We start from the raw sequence: 21,969 nt of genomic DNA, 5'->3' as shown, positions 1-21,969 counted from the left end.
AATATAGTAATTAATTAAATCAACTCATATATATATATTTAATTAAATGTAAGACAGTAATTCTCAACCTTTCTAATACCCCGTTCGCACCGAGCATTTCAATCTAGATTGTGACCAAGGTCAGCGACTATGCCTTGGTGCGAACACCCTCGACCGTTTCAATCTCGACTGAAACGACGTTCAATCGCGATTGACTGGAGAGAGTTCTTGAAACTAGATCCAGCCATAAGAGAGATCCCACAATCCCACGCACGTGAGAAAATACAAGATGGCTACAGAACACGTGTCGGGCTATCGGCAAAGAAATAAAAAAGATGTTTGGAGAGACGATGACATCTGTCTATTATTAGATATATGGCAAGAAAAAGTATTTATTTCTAATCAAAACTTCCATTTTGTGTGTTGGTGTTTGTGACTTACCGAGTAGTTATGCCAGTTTTATCATCGCTTACAATAGCCGGGTTATTCTCAAGCGAGTTACCTGTGCGAACGGCACAACGTTTGAATAGCGACAGTCACAATCCAGATTGTAGGTAAATCGAGATCGAAGTTAGTCGAGAATTGTGTGCGAACGTAGTATAAGGGCGCAGAACATTATTTAAATATATGCATTTTTCTTTATTACGGAGATTATTTGCATCAATGTATTCAAAATAAATAAGCAGTTCTGTGTTTAATATTCTCACGAAACAGTAAAGTAATAAAATAATAAAGTTTATTGTATTGAATAAAACATTGAAAACGGAATTGCCTACTAATAAAACAATACGTTGGTGTAAAATTTTATTAGAATAAATTCGTATAAAAACAGTAAAATCTGCTTCCCCTCAAAAAATTTCAGCAAGTTTGAGGAAAATGTTTAGCGAAACACGCGTAAAAACCACTGACAAGATGTTAATCTGAGTGAATATTTAACAAATAAGCTAAACGTAACTTAAGTTAAATACTGTTAATGATTTATATTTTTTATTACGTAAATGAACACGAATTTGTAATTAAATTTCGTGATATAAAATACAGAAATCTCAATTATTTCATTGTGTTTCCGCCTATATAAAGTTACAGTTTCCCTTTAAAAATGATCCAGGAGTAAAATAATAAATATTTAATTATGCTAGTAATAAAATAATCAGTTTATAAATGAAGCGGGAGAAATTAAGTAGTAATTTCAAGGAAAGTAATGTAATAATGACATTACGTATTTTGTTTTGAATCGTAAGCTAATTAGGAAAAAAGAGAAGTAAAATAAATGTACCCACCTCGCTGCTTTCAGTATTTAATGATGTACAGTACCGAAATGAATTTATATACCTTATTATATCAAGTCATAGTTCAAATATGTAATAATATAAACATTCTCAGATAAAACGTTATCGAAAGTTTGAAGTACAAAGCTTCGAACTGTGTAATATGGATATTGTATATGTTCTTCAATAAACTGGAGTATTTTAAATAAAGACAATATCATAATAATAGATTCATTACAAAAGATTTCAAAAAGAAATTCATTCTAATTGAATATAAATCACAGTGTCATTAAAGTGCCATCAAGGACATTCGTGATATACAAGCAATTATATAACGAGATGATTAACGATAAGTATACGACGTCAGCGTCTTGTGTCTATGGACTGGGAATTAATTTATTGTTGCAATAATACGTATATATTCAATAACTGGTTTCGTGTTAACGCATAGTTGAAGCGCAATAAATTCCGTTCAAAATATATAAAACCTTTCTGTTGGCGTACGAACATATATTATAAGCTATTAAAATATATTAGTAAAATGGATAGTAATATGACAGAATTTAAATAATGATATCTTAAGGGAAAAGTCCAGTTACAATCATCAGTAGCGTCTTATAACACTCGTTTTCTCTTCTGATGGACTTGATATCACGCAAATTAGTTCTATATACTTTAAAAATAAAATTTCGTTACGCGGATTGCGGTCCTGGTACTGTATTCTGGTCCTAGGGATATATATATATACAGTCTGTCTTCTCCACTTTCTTTTTGGTGTGTTCGGTCAATGTCAACAAAAACAGGACGTGATGGCAATTCGCAATACTTTTGAATACTTGTCTGTGGCACGTTATCCAACAGACAAAAAGGGTAATTGCCCGGAGTCTTCACCAAGAGAAGGCCTAAACAAATCTCTTATAAAATATATTCCCCCAAAAGTTTCCCGAAGAAAAATGTCCATTGTGCATGGGGACTCCTAATTCAAATTTGTCTGGGCCCCATGAAGCTATAACGCGCCACTTATACCTGTTGAAGTTTATCGTATTTCAACGTTTTTGCAAAAGTCTTAAACTTTAATGGTCCTTATATTGTTTCACAAACATGAAATATAAATAATTTGCATTTTATATTTACTACATAACCTGATTTTATAGCAGCAAAATATCAATTGTTCCCGCGTTAAAAATTTATTGTTTGAGGGCAAAAAGGCCAATTCAAATTGCCCTTTCACCGAGCTACAGCTTTGGAAAATTGACATAACCTATTATTCCATTCCGAGAGTGGCTCCTTTGTAAATGAATTTCTACGATAAATTAGTCCCTGCTTAACTGTTATATGCCTGGAATGGTGGTGCTCTGTCCAGATTTAAAGTATTCGAATTCGATTTATTTATTTATGCTTTCTGCCTGATTCTTCCCAAGTTCTATAAATCTAACGTATGAATTATTGATATTTGTTGCAATAAAAGTTACAATAATAAATGATATTATTTACTACACGAGAATCCAGGTCAGGAAGTTATCGGATTGTGATTCGTGATATGTTAAAAGACGCCATTTTGGAGAAATTACTTGATGACCCCACTACTGGAAATATGGGTATTCGGAAAACACGAAGACAAACGGGAGGTCTATCTTACTGGCCGGGAATGAGGAAAAAAATTGAATAATGTACCTTAGTTGAATGAATAACCTGCTAAAATGTATAGAATCTAGTGAAATAGGTGCCAAATGTGTCAAAAATCAAAGCCTCTACAAATACAACCTGAGGTATAATGAAGAGTACAGAAGTTAATGACTTAAAAAGTGTTGCTATTTTAGGCGTGTACTAAATAGCAAAAAATGATAGTTTATATTTGTTAGTTATTACTGATATCTTCTACAAATGGATAGAGTTTTTGTCATCGAGAGATACTATTGCAAAGAAATTAATGAATAATTTTGAAGATTTGACGTGTCAAAAGTCTTTATACCGAATAACGTAACCCAATTCATTTCTTTTTCAATCCACAAGGCTTATGAACAACTGATAATTAAGGGAATAAAAGGCCCTGAAAATTCCATATCATCCAGTCAAATTAAACAGAGAGGAAAAGCAAGGTAATTGGAAGGATGATAGCTATATACCTTACCGACAGTCATGAAAGTGACTGTCGATAAGGTATAAAGCTATCATCCTTCTAATTACCTTGCTTACAATTATCCCAACCTCACAAACAGAATGAAAGTGTTATTTCTGTACGTTCATTTAAATATACTATTATTAATAAATGAAACACAGTTTAATATTATTAGCATGCCTGAACATCCAGGCGCAAGTGTATTATATGTATCACTACCATCATCAGTATATAGCCCATTTCAGTCCACTAGTAGGTAATAACTTATATATATTTTGTTTCAAATTTTAACTTTTTAATAAATACTTGAAATTCTCTCCAAAATGTTTGCTTTTAATTCGTAATCAATGAAAAGAAAAAGAAATGATGATGATGATGATCTAGCAGAGATGATAAAACAAATGTCAAGCAACATAAAAAAATATTTAGAAGAAACTGACATTAGCCAAGATGAAGTGTTTTATTTCATGAATAATATCTGTTTAAGACTTTCGACTTGTTTACTCATTACAGAAAATATACTTTTTGTAATGAATAAACAATACCATTAAATATCCGATGCAAGAGATGAAGAACTAGAGAAAGCTCAGAATCCAATCAAAACAATAAATTTAGTTAACACCGTTATGATCACATCACAGTTACATCTGTAGAAATAAAATTTGACTGATAACATTCAAGTAATTATTGGCATGTGTAATGCAATTATTATTATAGATAGGCAAATAGATATTCTGTTTGCAGTGATAAACTAAAAATTATTTAGATATATGATCTTAAAATTTCTATATAGCAAATATGTTTTATATGAAAATCAAAATATTCAATATTTCAAAAACTTATAATTTGCAAAAATGAGTTACGATTAAAATGTTTTATTTAAAATTAATATATATTTTATAACAGTAAAATTTAATTTATGACAGTATTTTGCCAAGGCAGTGCCTGTTGAATATTTCCTAATATTATTTGAATTTTGACAGTAATGGTTTGCACCAAGTCTATTTATTTTACATTACTTTCTCCATTTTCACTTCTCCATTAACCTGATACAACTCTACCTTGCCAATCGTCTGTGTCAGTTAAACCAACAGGACAAAGTTCATTTTTTGATGGTCCTGTCATCAAATAATTATGTAAGCATATTGTAGCTTTCATAACGTCGATGCTTCTCTGACTTAAGTGGTGTTTTATATATTCTCCATCTACTACTTAAGATTCCAAGCGAATTTGCAATCACTAGTCTGGATCTAAAAAAACGGTAATTGAAATTTTTTTTTTCACATTGAACTTTACTTGTTTGGGAGTAAGACCGCATCAGACATGTCGTCAATGGAAATGCTTCATCACCCATTCAAAAGTAAGGATGTTCGACCTCACTCGATAGCATTCTAGACTCTGGTAAAAGAAATTTATTTTGGCATAAACCTTGGCCTGATCTCGATCTAGAAAAAATTCCCCCATCACTCTCGCTACCATAGTTCCCAATGTCTACAAAGATAAAACGATAGTAAGCATTACATGCTAACAAAACTTTACTAAAGTTCTTTTTATAATTAAAATTTAAGCTTCCTGTATTATATAGACATTATATAACAGGGGTGGGCAAGCAAGATTTCAGTGGGAGCCGAAATGTAGGTTTTGCAAAATGCATGGGAGCCGCAGTTCTGTACTGTCGTGGCAGATAGTATGGTAAGGCGGGCGATTTTATTATATAATATAAAACAAATATTGAATTTTTTTAATAAATATATTTTTCACAAAATTATAAAAATAAAATTGTAAAAATAATAATAAAAAACAGAAATTAACACTTTCAGCAAGAGCCGCATGTAATTCAAAAAGAGCCGCATTTGCCCATGTCTGTTCTATAATAACGTGTTTTCCACCAATTGTACCTAAGACATTTTTATTTGAAAGCCCTGGGTAAATTGTCATTTTATTCGAAAACAGATGCAATGTTTATCCATTCTTCTGGTGATGTAGGAAAATGCACAAAGTGTTCAGATTATAATTCCTTAATACATATACAAGTTTGTTTTACAGTTTTCCCAAGTGTCGATCTTCCCATTCGAAAGAAAGAGGAAAGACTTCGAAAAGTTTCTTCTGATGCCAAATATCTGTAATAAAATAAGTTTTAAAATCTTATTAAGTACTCTATCATGTAAACAAACAGTATATAAAAATAATATTGATAGATAAAAATAAACATTTACAATAAACACTAATATGTAAAATATATTTTTGTTAGTCAAGTATAAATAAAGAATACGTAAATATTTTTATATTCAACATTACTGGTAACTGCTATTTGCTACATTAACCTCAATGTCACAACTAGTCTATCACTCGCTACTTTAATGTCTCTACATCTCGTATTCTGTCTATTTATTTTAGTTTTATGTTTATTTAATAATTAATCGAATTTTTCGGGTGACATTATGAGGAAACTATAACAAAATAATAAATTTAACACAAACAATCATGTATAATTTAACTGAAAGGATAAATCGAACGAATCTTATTCGAAATAGTATTTTTCGTCGAAAGATTTTAATCGAGGAGTAAGTGTATTTTGCACACCGGTTCCTTCTCGATGAAAGAAAACACCTCTAATCCGAAATCTCCAGTCAAATCTTGTTAGATGACGTCTTCTAGCTGAATAAAGTGCACAAAATGAAATTTGTAAACACGAGGATGCGGCAGCCTTGGCATCATTCGCCATTTTGAATATTGTACTAAATATGCGTCAAAATGATTGCTTTGCCGATAGGACCAATTTGTTATTCTCTACGATCAATAAGTTAGCATCCATTGAGAAACTTTTCTTCTCGATTGTCTATCGTCAAAATCTAGCATTGTGTCAGTACTTTCCATGCATTGACCATAGCTGCCAATAGCAAACGCAAAGGCAAACCTTCGCGTGGGGTTGCGATATAATTGGCCAATTGCGAATCGGTGAACAGAGACGATGCTTGTATACCCTCGCAGATCGACAAACGACTAAACAGAGTGGTTATGCCTGGCACATCACTCTTGAGGTTTATAGTCGGTGCCGTAGCGATCAGAGGTCGGAACTGCACCATCCACTGAACGTGCAAGTCGCTGATCAAAAATAAAAAAGCAAAATACTCTACTACTATTTACATGCCAGAACAACAGCTAGTGTGTTTTCCGACAGTAGGCACCAAACGTATCAATTTGGGTGCCTCTCGTGAAACCGCTCCGGTTGTATTTTCTTTTTCGGGTGAAGGTTCGTCAATATGAGAAGGTATAAACAGAAATTTTAGTGAAAATATAATATGGATGTTGCAACTCCATGTACGACAGAGACATGGATCGAGCATCACCTCGATGTGCAAACTTTCGACACTAAGCTGGATGTTGTATCGGTGGGAGACGAAAACATCCGATACTTTCCGGAAGAAGTTGTACGAATATGCATGTCGATGGTGACCGGCTCCTGCTTCAGCCACGAATAGATCAGTCTCAACACCTGTGGAATACAAACAAAAAGATCATATATATATATATATATATATAATATATGATCTTTTTGTTAACAAATAATTTGTTATATAACAAATATATATATATATATATAGGGTGGGCCAGCGACAACGAAACAGCAGAGTTATCGTGTTCGTCCAAGCAAATCGCTCGGACAGGTCGATTTTATTTTCAAGGGGACATCTTTTGCCATAAAGTTTTTCCGATTCTGAATACAACAGACAACAAAATATTTTAAAAAGTCTTTATTTTTTATTAACTAAAAAACATAATCGGGAAAGAAGTAACACAAGCTATTAACAAACATAAAAAAAATCTTTTAAGCTAGACTGCATATGCAAGGAAAAAAAATAATAATAGTTTTTTTTTAAACTCAACGGTTAATCGTCACAATTGTCGATATTAGTCAGATAATAACCCAAGCATATTTCATGAAGTTCATAGCCAAACTCCGCAAAGGCTAAATGTGTGGGCCGGAATCTTTGGAGATCGACTACTTGGCCCCATTTCCTAGATGGTAATCAAACGGGACAAAGTTATTTAGATTTACTTGAAAGTGTTGTACTGTACTGTACATCCATTACTTGTTGATATCGTCGAACATGACGACCGATACTTAAAAGACCTTCTTACTTTCCAACAAGATGGAGACCCCCCCATTATGCAAGACCAGTTACAGAGTTTTTGAACACGGCTTTTTCTGGGCATTGGATCGGACGTAGAAGTCCTTTAGAATGGCCGGCTAGATCCCCAGATCTTAGTCCTCTTGATTTTTTTTTCTTTGGGGACATTTAAAAAGTAAGATCTATGCAACCGAACCAGGATCTCTCGAAGATTTGCGACAAAGAATTATAGACGAGTGTTGTCAAATAACACCCGAAACTTTCCGAAGTGTAAGAAACCGTTTTGAGTGCAATTTGTATTATTGTATGGAGGCTAGTGGTGCTCAATTCGAACATTTATTGAATACTTGATAACTCTTTCTTATGTTTGTTACTTTATTTGAAATAAATGTTTGTTTAGTTAATAATTTTAGACTTATAGAGTAAAATAACTCTCACACACACACACACACATATACAGGGTGGCCAACGAAAACGAAACGGCAGAATTATCGTGTTCGTCCAAGCAAATCGCTCGGACAGGTCGATTTTATTCTCAAGGGGGACATCTTTACAAATAAAGTTTTTGCGATTCTGAATACAACAGACAACAAAAAATTTTTGTGTGTGTGTGTGTGTTATTTTACTCAATAAGTCTAAAATTAAAATATAGAAATACGGAACATGGAGTGAAGAAGAACATAGTGCTGCTAATTCCGTAAGCACTTTCAGCAATCGACTCAAATATTATAATATTTGGGCACATAGCTGAATGCCTTGAAAAATGTTATAGGTGCAGGCGAGGCTATGGGTGCACAGAGACGGTGCTGTCCTCTTCTTTTCTTGTAACTATTCATAGTGATCGAAAAATTCGAACCTGTCAGATTGAGCCGGTTCCTTGCGCGTCGTGCCCGAAAATTATGACAAACATATTGCAACGCAACATAGTCCAGTGTAATTGGCCTGAAATGATTGTTAACAGGTAATACAGTTACCTCGAGTGTTAAAAGTTTGGGAAAGTTAGCACGTACGACACCCTTTACGGATAAAAATCAATTAATGCTTACCTCCGCAATGGTACAGTACGAATCCGATTAGGTCCGGACAAAGCACGAGCCCAACGAAATAGCAAAATTTTCGGTGAGAAGGAGCGAAGAAAATCGTATAAAGTTATATTTTGAAAAATGCCGGCGAAATCCAAAACGGAAAATGCTATTGGGTCACGTGCAAAAAGCATATTTGTTTTTCATACAGTACTTTAATGAGCGCGCTGTCTGCGTGTCCATCAAAGTACGGCATCCCCTTATAGGCGTAGTCATGTCACCGGAAATGACGTGAAGTTTCGGAGAAGATATCTGCTGAAGGGTCCCGTGTACAGGTATGGTTCCATTGATTTTGTTCCCTTTACAATTTCGGGATGGGAAATACCTCATTCAGAGTTTACATCTTACTCTATAAACACAGAAATACACTAAATTCTTAATAAAAATACGATATACATCATATATAAATATTTTAAAATCTATAGCTTGTTGATTGCGCTGGTAGAAGACCGTTAAAATTCAATGGCGCGATTAAGTTAGTCAAATAATTGTCGTAGATCAATTGAATAAAATTAAATATTTTATTTGCACTTGCAAAGACTTTCAAATGTCATTTTAACATTAAAGTGTTTTAGAGGATATTTTACATAGAAAAAATGCATACAATCAAATACGAAAATTATCCAAATACCATTTCTTTCCAAACGCCCAAAATTTACATTTTACAAGTAGAATAGAATCTAAGATATAAATAAAAATTATCAACTTTCAACACATGATATATTTTTAGAATTTAAACATTCAATTTCTTTCCTATAATTTTCATTGTATTCAATTTTTTGGGTTTTCTTTTTAAAAATATTAAACGGAATAGAATCTACTAGACTAAGAATTACAGGAAGTAAAATCAGGCTATGAAAAGAAGCAAAAAGTACCATTAAAATTACGATTTTAGAAAATACGACAAAGGGTTCCGCAGGACCAAAATATAACACCAAAACACCCAATAATGTAGATATACATCCTTGTGTTACTGGGTATCCAGCAGCATATAAACAACTCTTGATTTTCTCGTTTGGTGTCTTCGTTTTGCAATTGATAAACGCGTAAGCCGTATGAACTGTGTAATCAACACAAAATCCAGTACACATTACTAAAGATATTAATGCAGTTGTATTCATTGTCACATTCCATAATGACATATATCCAATCAATCCGACTTGAATAGATACAATAGTTATGGCAACAGACAAAAGAAATAATATATTTGGGGTAAATAAAAAAAATACTGAAATTACTATGGCGGCCGCACAAGAGATGGCTTTTAAGCAATTTGAAAGGACATTAATATACAGTTCATAATATATAAATCTAAAATTGTATGCAATAACAGGAATTTTGCTGTTATCGGCAATTTTTCTTACATTTTGAAAGAAAAACTTTTCGTCAATTCGAGATTCTCCATTGGAACTCGACACGATGAATCTGGACGCAGTAATTTTATTATTGTTTTCATTAAAGACAACGTCATTTCTAAATCTATTTGCTACATTAGCTTTTAAGAATACATTCTTAAACGCATTCAGAAAATCTTCTGAATTATTCAGATTGTAACCAGAAAGCGAAAACTTCGCAACCGGAGATTTAGTAAATGCTAGAAATTCTCTCAGCCAACATTCTGTGGTCGACGAATCGGATATAAATGGAGCAGACTCAAAACTTTGCAAGAGTTTTTCTACGTCGTTTTGGACGGTGACATTCGAATAGTCTAATGTCTGGTTAATAACTATTTGCACTTGATGACTATAATTATAAAAATGCTTATATTCAAGTATTAGATAGTCACGCGCATAAGAATTATACGGAGTGAGTTCAGTTACGTCTTCTCCTTCTTGAATGAATCTCATACAGTATATTGCACCCGTAAAGTATAGAATAAACATGACGATCACAATAACTTTACAAATTATATTTTGGAGGATTTCACCTAAAATATTACCGAAGAATACCATAAAAAGATTTTCTTTGTTCTTCTCTTCTAACTTTACTTGTATTTTCATTTCAGCTATAAACAAAAATATAACATTACTTGAATAATTATATATACATGTATATATTTAGACAGTATGATTTAATCGTGCGCTTAGTTTAACTATGATATTATTTTTTTGTGTGACAGTTATTATAATGAAAATGTTTTCTTACTGGAATGATTCTGTTTGATCAGCCAGCAGAAGATAGAATGAAGCCTATTTTTCTCTCTGTATCCATCTAACGCCATGAGACCACCAAAAAAGAATAACTGATAAATATAGTCAAACAGGACTGCGAGAGCTGCATACGCGCTGAATATATGAATACATTTGTATGGTGTGACAAATCCCATACAAAAAGCAAAAAAATTGCTCAGAGACGTAATCGTGATGGACACTGCAGCTTCGGCATATGCTTCTTTCATTCTGTCCGGAACAGAAGCCTTGACGTCGGTTTTTCTCCACGCAGCTATCAATATAAAGCCATCGTCTACACCTACACCTGAAATTAATTAATTGTTAGAATGATTCAAGTACAGGAATGTTTCCAATGATAAATTTATGAGTTAAGAGTTTTAATGTATAATTTTTGACATTATTTATTTATTCTGCTGTGTGTTGATATATAAAATAAAAATTGCATGAATGCATTTATTGAATATGAAAAACATTGCTTATATTGAATATGTGTATTGAAATCATGTTAGATAATTCGCATGTTATTTATGCATAATAGTGTATTAGTATAAGTATGATATAATTCGATCAGTTTTGGAAAAGAAATTCCTAACGTTTTGAAAAAGATTAGCCTCTGTTTCTTATGATTTAATTGTTTAAACCTGTGAAAGTATTACCGAAATATTGGATTTATATGAAATTTATAATTAACGGCAAATGAAAAGCATTTGTTTTTAAAAGAAAGAAAAACATGTACGTGGCTGAAACTGGCGTGTATCATTCGAGTTATAACGTTCACTTATTTCTAGTTAGACCAATCTTGAAAATTAACATAAATGTGCGGGCTTGGAGGCCGTCTGAAATTGGATTACACGAGTTTAGGGTAGGACCCTGTCACCAGGTATGTGTTATCGGACACACCTGCGATTTAGACAAAAAACAAAACAAAACAAAATGCTGAAAGTTAAGGCGCGAGGGTAGGAGTCACTGCGATGTCCAGGAATAAGCCTCTGAGGAGGATGAATGCAAAGACAAGTAAACTAATTTACGAATAAAGAAAATTCATTATGGTTAAACGAAACTTAACGTTTGACCTTAGTTTAGATTAATAGTATCAATAAATACAAAATCTGTTTTAGGGAGTTAGCCTATTTCGATTTGTAAAACAGGGAGTACCAGCGGGAGATATCCGAACTCACAACATACCAGGAAAAGAGTTGTCTTCTCTTGTAGATGTTACGTTGATTTTCTTCTCTTCTTTCTGCTTTCTCTTCCTCTCTTCTTTTCTTCACTTTCTCATTTTTACTCTCTCTCACTTTTCTCCTTCTTTCTCTCTCTCTCCTTTACATCTTCACCTTTTTGTATTTTTTCTCCTTCACTAAATCTTTCACTCCACTCTGATTTTCGTCATTCTCTTTTATTTTTATTCTTTGTTTTAACTAATCATTATTTTGTTCCGGAGAAAGTTGAGATAATTTGCGATAAGCATTGTTGGTCATCCAGTAGTCCTCCTTTCCTCTTGTCTGTTAAGAATTATATTCGTCCATGTGACATGGATGGAGTAACATCTGTCATCTAACACCATTGAAAAAGGGGGGACAACGGTCATCTCCTTCGTCTTTTCCTTTGCATGTTGTGAGAGATTTATAACAATTAATGGATAATTTTTTATTCTAATATGTTTCTTTGAATTATTTTTAACTGGTATTACTAAAAATTTAGAAAGGGGGTCCCTAAAATCGGAAAAGTAGGCGAACTTTTTTACAACGTTGGTTGATAGACATAAAGAATCCCGGTGTCGCAATTGTTCGTTGCACAACCAGTCAACACAAAAAAATGATACAAAATACATATATAGTTTAAAATATAATAAAATTACCAGCTTATTATTTAAAGAATATACATTATTAGCTAAAAGATTAAAATAAATGAATTAAAATTAAGATTTTATAGATAATGTCCGTAATAATTCACGAATATATACACAAACAAACGAATGTCTATGAAACAGTTTGCTAGGCCCCAGTTAAATCTTTTAATAATAAGCAGTGCCTTAACTTACTTGTTTAAAAGTGCTGTAAATTAAAAAGTAAAATAAAAATAGCTTGGGAAATCTGGAGATAAACTAATATGTCAATCTGGAGTCTAGCACTGTTCCACAACACAGCTTTTAATTAAAAATAAGAAGTATTGTTGTCTAAGTTAAACGGGATAATAATAACACTAAATTTTGAAGAGCATTTTAAAACGTGCCTGTAATAATTCGCTTATTTCCATAAAAAGTAACGCATCAAGAAGGAATCATCGGAATCGAATAATGTTGTACATGAGTGAGCATTACGCTCATGCATGTACAATTTAAGTGATATAAGTAAGTAATTACAAAACGAAAGCAGAAAAAAAAGAAGAAAAAAAAACAAAAACCATTTATTGCAGGAAAAACTACAAATTAAAGGTGGTTCTAGTACCTTGTTGGGCCACCTCTAGCGGAAATACATGATGTGATACGAGCGGCATAAAAGCATACAGTTGCCGCATGGTGTCCTGCAGTATCTCAGTCCGTAATTGCTGCAAGCGGTCCTCTAGTTCGGCCAAACTCTTAGACTATTCAACTTGGCATCCCAGGTGATCCCAGACATGTTCGATTGAGTAGGCCAGGGGAGTGTGGCAATGTCACGGAGGTAGTCCTATTACAGTCTTGCTGTGTGTGGTCGGGCATTGTCCTATTGGAAAATGGCTCTCGGGAGCGCTGTCATCAGAGGCAACACATGTAGCTGCAGGATGTAACTACATATCGCTAAGCTGTCATGGTCCCTTGAATCACTGTAGAGGTGGCAATCACATACGACACGTATGTGATTGCACCCCAAACCATCACACTAGCTGTGGAGGTCGTATGCCACTCCAAAGCGTAGAAGGATTGGGTGTTCGCCACGGGACCTGCAGACACGAATACGGCCATCGTCAGTGCCCAAACAGAGTCTGGATTCAGTTGCGGTTTAATTCCACTGGGAGCGACAAAACTCCAAACGGAGGAGACGGTGGGTAATGGCCACCATAATACAAAATATTCCTCAGCCAGGGGCATCCAAATGATATCGACAGACACGGGGGTCTGTAATGATGTCACCACCTGTTTCAGGATGGCAGACAACTACACGGTCCGTTGCGTGTGCGTGTTTGTCCGAGCACCGGGCGTCCTGACGGCTAGTTGTCTGCTGAGGGCGTCTTGAGCCTGGGCGCAGTGCTGCACACTCCACTGGGCGTCCATTGGTCTCAACGTTTCCTCAATGTTTGTTTGTGTGTTTGTTAAGTTATGGCAACGCAACACTTGGGTGATCTGCCTAGGAGGATGCCTTCCGGGAGGTCATTTTAAGGGAAACTGGCCTCTATTTAGACGTTAAAGACGTGAAGAAAACCTGGAAAACTCCACGTGGCCAACCTGTCCGAGCGAGGCGCGAACCCATGACCGAATTCTCAGTGTTCAGGGTACGAAGACCGCTTGGCCACTGGTGGGCTCGCCTCCTCACAATATTGTCTTAGGTGGCTTAGGTGGCGAGCAATTCGACGAGATGATCATATGGCTTCTCTTGACCCGATAATCTTTTCCCTCTCCAACTCAGTTATTTGTTCATAGGGTCTTCGATGGCGACATAAAGGCATCTGTAGTGATACAGCGTCCCTCTGCAACAAGAAAACTACAAACAGGATGTCTTTCAGCGCCTTTTTAAATGCCAAGGGAGACGCACTTTTAGGGAGCATTTCTATATCTGCTTGGGTTTTATCTGCATGTAAAGTTTCGCAGCGATACGACAACTCCTTGGTGAATTAATGGTTTATGGCAATGAATTATTTATAAAAAGTTTAGTATTAGAAACTTAACTCTACATATTAGATTATAATAATTACATAATAAAAACATCCGAAACACATAATTTTTTTATTATATGACATTATGTTATCAGATTTTTTAAAATATAGAAGTTCATAAAACATACCTAATATTAGGAAAACGATTATAACATTCAGCGATGCGTAATCCATTTTGCAATAACACAGTACACCAAATGCTGCAACAGTTGCTAAGAAAGGTGATGCACAACCGGCAATACCCAACAACGGTTTGCTACTGAGGGAATCAATTGACATGCAAGAAACTGCTGAAAATACTAACATAATTGGAGCAACAATGATGACAAGAGGCAAAGCTTCTTCTCCTATCCGGTTACTTTCGTCATTTACAGATTGACTTAAAATTTTAGAAATTTTAGTATTATTGAAATGAATTTTTGACAAAGTCTCTAAACACATTTCTTCCCATTTTAGTGCCATTTGTTTCTTTTCTTTCGTGGTGCGGTCCATTATATAGAGCAATCTAATCGCGTTGGCATCTCGAATTATATTTTGTTCATCTACAACCACTCCCCCGAATTCAAATGCAGACACAATTACTTGATCTCCATTTATATCAGCTGGATATCTGCAAATAAACAAATTTAAACATTAGAGAAATATAAATAAAATAGACGTCTTATTTTTACTTTACTTTTCTGGCAACTATATAAAGCGAAATGTATTGCAATCCTTTCAAATTTTATCATTTGGGATTTTTCAAATCTCAACGTTTTGAAATTTCCTGAACGAAAAAAGTCAAAGGAAAAAAGAAAAATTCTGTTTATGTGTTGGCATATATTTCCTTTAATATCTCGGTGAGATAAATATTATGAAATGAAATTTAGCTGGTAACTTGTATATGTGGGTATTTATTCTGTTCCTTCTTTGGTGGTTCAAGTTCATGTTGGTTGAGTGACAGAGAGAGGTCACGTGTCATATCTGAGATGGAGTAAGACAATAAAAAATTTTAATCGTTATTGAGGTTTACGATATTTTAAAAAGTCACCTTTACACTCAAAATTAGGTGTTCTGCTGTAATTAATAATATACTTGTATAAGGTATTTTTATAATAAAATCTGATAACAGCCGGGAAACTTACGCAAGTCACTGCTAGACTTTTTCGTTATTTTGCAAATTAATAAAATATGAAACATTTTTAATTTTAGAAAGTACAGTATTTTATTTTTTACAAGTTTTTAATATTTCAACCAATTACGTGTAGTGTATTTTGTAACCTACAAAACACAAAACTATGTCTTTATCTTTTCTCATTTAAGGAAATATTTACAATATTGCACAAATTTCTATAAAGCAAAATATTTATAAATAGGAAAAACCAGATTTAAACATATTTAATTCATTACAGCTGCGATATTCATTATGAACATTTCACAGCTAAAATTTTATAAAGAAAAATCAACTTACTTGATCTTGTACGTTCTTTTCTTGATATCATCTGCCTTTCCTTTTAAACTCAAAGCAAAATTTTCATGACATGTATTCCTCTCCGTCTTACAACACAAATCCGAGTAACGCAAGAATGAATTACTCCAAAGTATAGTGACATTTCGTATAATTTCGTCAAGTTTGATGATATCTTCAATTATTGATTCCTGTAATACGGATGTTCCATTTTTAGACATAAGAATTATTAATGCAAATGCTTCAAACCTTGTCGTTCTTCGATAATCGCACTGTGACGTGTTCGTTGGAAAAATCGATTCAATAGCTGCTCTCTCAGTCCAGCTTCTTGCGTCGGATGGGATATAAAGATATTCCCCCTCCTTTTGTAGTGGAATATTCAATAGTCCGGTTGCTAAAACGAGTGATAATATAAAGGTGAGTGCAACGTATATTTGAGGATAGCATCCTATATGGTATCCAATACGAGATAATGTCGTAGAGACAACTTTTCTTACAAATTCGTGCTTCATGTCTATTAAAAACAAGTATTTTGAAGCATTCCGATAAAAATATTTAGAATATATAAAAGTATATTATTTTCTGAAATAAATACTTTAATAATTAAATAAATTATCTAATAAAAATGTAAAGATTAATAAAACCGTTCCTTTATGGATATGTGATGTTAACAGGAGTGTGTAGTTTGCAAATAAGCCGGAATACAAGTTATGCTAAATGTTATTAATGGTTTTTATTGTTTATTGTGTACACGAATGTGTGTTTAGTTAATCTTTAATTAAATTTCGTGATATTAAGTAGAAAAATCTAAATTACTTTTTTATCATTCCGCATGTATAAAGTTGTATTTTCGTTTTAAAAGTAATATAAAAAATGCTGTACTAAATATATATTTATAATAAAACAATGAGTTTATAGACAAATCGAAGAGAATATTAAAAATATTAATTTTAAGGAAAATGATTTATTAATGACATTATATATTAAATTTATTGTAATGTAAATCGTATGCCAATTAGGAATAAAGAATAATAAACTAAATTTACTCACCTAGTTCCTTTCCGTATTTAATATACACTGGAATGAATTCGTATGTTTTATTTTATCAATTCGTTATTGAAAAATTAGTAATATAAACATTTCTAGATAAGACATTATCGAAGGTTTGAAGTACAAACTACAAATCCTTAATATGTCACGGTTAAATTTTTAAAATACAACTCGATCATTTTAAATAAATGCAATGCCTTAATAACAGATACTTTACATAAGAATTCTGAAATAAATTAATTGTAATTGAATATGAGTTACATTGTTATTCAGTGTCACGAAGGATATTTATATGCAAATAATCATAAAAAAGCCAATAACGTTAAATATATGACGTCAGCGATTTATCTGCACGGATAACGGGAATCTGTTCAGAAACCGATTTTGGGTTAATTCATAATTGTAATTCTGATAAAAATATGTTCAATGTGTTCTGTTTAAAATTATAAAATATAAAAATGTATTCATAAAATTAGCAGTAATCTACTAAAAAGTAAATAATGGAAAAGTTCAGCAGCAATCATCGGTATCTCATATCAATTCTCACGTGACACACTTGATTTTAAACAATCATTCTTCTATTATGCAATTGATATCACATAATTACTTTCGCACATCTTATAAATAAAATTTCGTTATACAAATTATAGCTCGTGTCCTAATACATTTCCGTGTCATAGTGAAAATTCTTTATGAAAGAAATTTGTATGGTAAATTTGTCTATATTTAAGTGTTACACACACACACGCATACACAAAATGAAATTCAGAAAACTTCCCGTCGCTAGTCAAAAGAGACTGGCACGTGGAGTTTTCTGTCAGGTGGAGACCGGCACACAATGCACAGAATTTTCTAACCGAGAAATAAATTCTTTCTCTTATCCATACTGCTTTCAACGAACTGCTTACCGAGTTTATTTCTTACTGGTGAAATTTTTATGCAAGAACTTATCTATATATTTTCTCACGTTGTTGATGTGTCTTGAAGTGTCTCTATTATTTCTTGTGATTGTTACTCTATTATCTCTGTTGCAAACCACACTCCTAGTGTTTTAACTGTATTTTTTACCGGCACCTGCATTTGACGGTGTCTTTCTGCCATAACTTTTCTTTTCATGTTGCTATTTGTGCTGTATTGATGTCTTATTTTTGTAGCTGTAAGTCTGTTGAAGCGATCGAGTCCTTTGCAGGAAAACACCTTGCTGTGACTTCATTTTTAGCTATATAACGTTTTATACTACTGCCGGTACGTTTTTGAAAGTAGAACAAATATGAAAATTATTATTAAATGTATTTTGACGGACTAACAGGAAGTATTACATAAACAATACTCCAGTTTTGTTGACACTTTTCTAACTACATATTGTTAATATTTCTACTGATGAAAGTTGTGATTGATATCGTTTATACTTCAATTGATATCTATTTGTTTATAAAATAAATATTTTTAAAATTTCAAAACGTTTCTCTCTCTCTTTTTTTTATTTTTTATTTTATTTTTTTTTGAAAACGATAAAGGAAAAAGTAAGGAAAAATTATCAGGCACGTAACACATCATACGATTTGGATTTATTTTGTTTTTGTCAATAATCCTTTCGGTTTATCACCCGATCATTTCTTTTTTCAATAAGTTTTTTTTATATTTATTCTAATTAAATCATATTTGTTTAATTTCTTTATCGTCGGCAATTGTTGGAAAAAATGACCCTTTAGAATTTTTACAATTTTGCACACAAAACCTAGAAAAGTCGAGAAATGCAAAAAAGTTCAGGTTTTTTCTGCCTTCTGTTATTATGTACGTGTGTTGGGGAACTATTTTCTTCACCTCCTTCTAGCTTAATAACCTTCCTGCCTGTTTTTAAAATTTCTGAAATTTTGCACGGTGGTTTGTGTATTAGGGAGTTTGATGCTATTAAATTTTGATAATTAAAGGTCGAAAGAATAGAGGTAGAGAGAATTCGTGTGTAATAGTTCTTGTAGGTTCAGACTTAATAAAGACTTTTCTTTTAATTAGTATTTATAATTTTTTTTATAAAACACATCTTTTCCCTTAAAGTTCAGCTTTTTACCATTTTATAATAATTAATAATGAAAAAAATTAAACAAAATATCATATTAGATAACAGATACAATCACACTCATTTTTAAATGTTGTTGCCGGAAAAGTTAAGTAACTCGTTGCTGTATTTCTTGATTTTCAATTAAAACGTGTTACTGTGACTTGAATCATCATGAAGTCACATGTCAATATTTGATGAGCACAGTTTACCCTTATTTAAATAAAATTATTTATATTTGTCAGTTTTTAAGTCAAAAAGCTAATAATCTGGTAGTAAACATCACGTAATAACGTGGAAAATTTTCGCATTGTTTTTTCAAATCTTTTTATTTCTCATTTAGGAAATATTCCTGGCTAAACAATCAGCAAAAAGATAATTTCTGTAATATTTCAATTGATTTTTAGTTTTTTAATTAAGATAACGGATATTTTCGTATCTGCGTTACTAAATCGCATTGAAAATGAAAATAAAATTAAAATGATCCGTTTTGATAAAAGTAGCTGCTATCTGTTAAACAAACGTTCTTCCGAATGAAATAATACAAAAAATGTTGTCACTCGAAGCATTTACGATTTAGATGGAACAATCAGTATGCAGTGTTTTTTTACCCTACAAACAAGTAGGGTAAAAAAACACTTCACTGATTAAGTTTATCTACAGATCGATCAGCTGACGTATCAGATCGCTGGCCTTGGACTTCGTAAAGCAGATAACAGTTTTAGTGTGTCACTCCCAAATTATCCAAAGTTCGTGGATTTCAGGTAGGTTTGTCTCATCTGATGTCCTTCCAACATTTTTACGATTTCGTTTTTATTTATTATTTCGCAGGATATGCACTTTCACTCGCAGCTCACTTTGAACATTTCAGCTCAACTCGGGTTTAAAAATAGATTCTTTTTTTAAAAAAAATTATTTACGAACAAAAATATATACACTCATTGACTCATTTGAACAGCTATGAACACAAAATGTTCCTGAGGGTTTTATCCACACTTCCGTAGTCACACAAGAAAAAAAAAAGTTTGTTGGGTTTTCACAGTTCTGGTAAGTATCACAATTTGTACAGTTTTCTTAGTTGTCTTACACGTTTGTTTTCTTTTTTCCTTATATTTATCGATCGTCTGGCTTCGTTACCCGGTGTTACAATTTCCTTCAACGACCGCTGAAGTCATTTTTGCCAGTTGGTAGGTTCTTATTTTGATGTTGATGTTCATTTTCGTCTTCAAGCAAGGCAAGTAAACCCAAAATTATATGTACTGTTCCAAGGTAGGAGAACTAAATAAGAGATTTTCGATAGGATCACAAGAAGATATTTCGCAGGATATAATCAAGATCTAAGAGATAGAGATCTAAGAGATCGCAGGATATAATCAAGATCTAAGAGATCTTAGAGATAATCAAGACTAATAGTGATAGAACTGTCACTGCTATCAGTAAAGTTAGAGAGGAGGTATGGGAAATGAACAAAACCTAGCCAGTGGAATTCGAATTACAGGAAGAGATTAGCAACCCTACTTACAGAGATATTTTAAAACATGGTAAAAGTAAAACTCAGGTAGTTCCAGAATCCCCTTCCTAGAGTATACAATTATATCCTATAGTAAGGACAAGAATCAATTCGGATAAACTAAGGCTATTTTAAAGAAGAAAATAAACCCAATAACATTAGGAATTGGGATCAAACGAGTTAGAAAAATAAAAAATGGAGGAGTGGCAATAGAAATGTGTAGGCAAGATGGTGTGGAAATATTAGCAAGGGCATTAACTAAAGTTCAAGAGCTAGAAAACCATAAAATTAGAAGACATCTCCCATTAATAAAAATAGTATCATTCCCCAAAACTCTCACTCTAGATCAGGGATCACCAACCTTTTTCTACCTAAGAGCACATTCTAGAATACCAGTCAGAGAGCGGGCACCATTTATTTTTTAAGGTGAATTTATACTTGGACATAGTTAATAATACAATTCAGTGGTGTACCGTCATTGGTAGCGGTGGAAGCGCCGCTTCCACCTCCCAATGACTTTCCCTTGTATTTTCTAAAATATAAATTCTCATATTTTAACTTACTTTGAATTAATTAAAATTAATTTTTTATTATAACTGCATTATGTATCTTATTAGAAATTTTTATACTACATGTGAAAAAAACGATAAGATTGCTATTGTATATTCGAATATCAGTGCGGAAGGAATGTCAAAACCGGTTCAGCTTCCAAGCAGCCAGATTATAAGTATTGGCGCATGCGCTTTACAGAGCACCAACCTCACACGGTTTAGCTAGTGAATGCTACACACGTATAACGCTTCCAATTTTATATCCCGGACCGGTTCTGTGCTGTTAGCCGCCTGCCTGCTAGATATTCGGCCACCCTCGCCTGATTATGTGAGTCATGAACAAACTAGATTTATAACTTAACCCAACAGATAGGAGTTTACTGCCATCTTTTTATGATAGTTCTGTGTAGTTTACAGAAGTTTAAAAAAAAAATCAATTTGATATATTTATTCTGCATTTATTTTGCTCTACCATCTTATACAGTCAAACCTGTTTTTATGCGGTCTTTTTTGTGCGATTTTTTTATGCGATTTTTTTATTTGTGCGGTTTTTTTGTGCGATTTTTTATTTGTGCGGTATAGTTGGCGACTAGTCTCATGCGTTTTGTCATGTCTCACGTTGACTTATTATAGCTAAATAAACTTATTGTAGCATAAATGAACTTATTATAGTAATATTATTTCATGAATATGCGAAAAATGAAATAATTTATTTTTAAGTCAACAAAACACCACCTGGACAAAAATATGTAAA

At 32.9% G+C, this 21,969-nt stretch overlaps 1 protein-coding gene and 1 long non-coding RNA gene across 2 annotated transcripts; both read right to left on the bottom strand.

Annotated features, from left to right (window-relative positions):
- Positions 1-9,155: 9,155 nt before the first annotated feature.
- LOC136979583 (patched domain-containing protein 3-like) lies at positions 9,156-15,204 on the bottom strand. Its single transcript, XM_067275604.1, has 3 exons — positions 14,730-15,204; positions 10,727-11,056; positions 9,156-10,586 (listed from the first exon to the last, which is right to left on the bottom strand). Exons 1-3 carry the CDS (start codon positions 15,091-15,093, stop codon positions 9,283-9,285), a joined length of 1,998 nt encoding a protein of 665 aa, XP_067131705.1. The 5' UTR covers positions 15,094-15,204; the 3' UTR covers positions 9,156-9,282.
- An 883-nt stretch (positions 15,205-16,087) lies between these two features.
- Positions 16,088-17,299, bottom strand: LOC136979544 (uncharacterized). Its single transcript, XR_010881398.1, has 2 exons — positions 17,099-17,299; positions 16,088-16,562 (listed from the first exon to the last, which is right to left on the bottom strand). It is a non-coding gene; the product is annotated as an uncharacterized lncRNA (long non-coding RNA).
- Positions 17,300-21,969: the final 4,670 nt, after the last annotated feature.

The sequence above is a fragment of the Centruroides vittatus genome, unplaced genomic scaffold (genome assembly GCF_030686945.1).
Source record: "Centruroides vittatus isolate TY-2023 unplaced genomic scaffold, ASM3068694v2 contig_628, whole genome shotgun sequence".
NCBI lineage: Eukaryota > Metazoa > Arthropoda > Arachnida > Scorpiones > Buthidae > Centruroides > Centruroides vittatus.
Note: the sequence above shows the minus strand (reverse complement) of the source record. Positions and strands in the feature narration are given on the sequence as shown.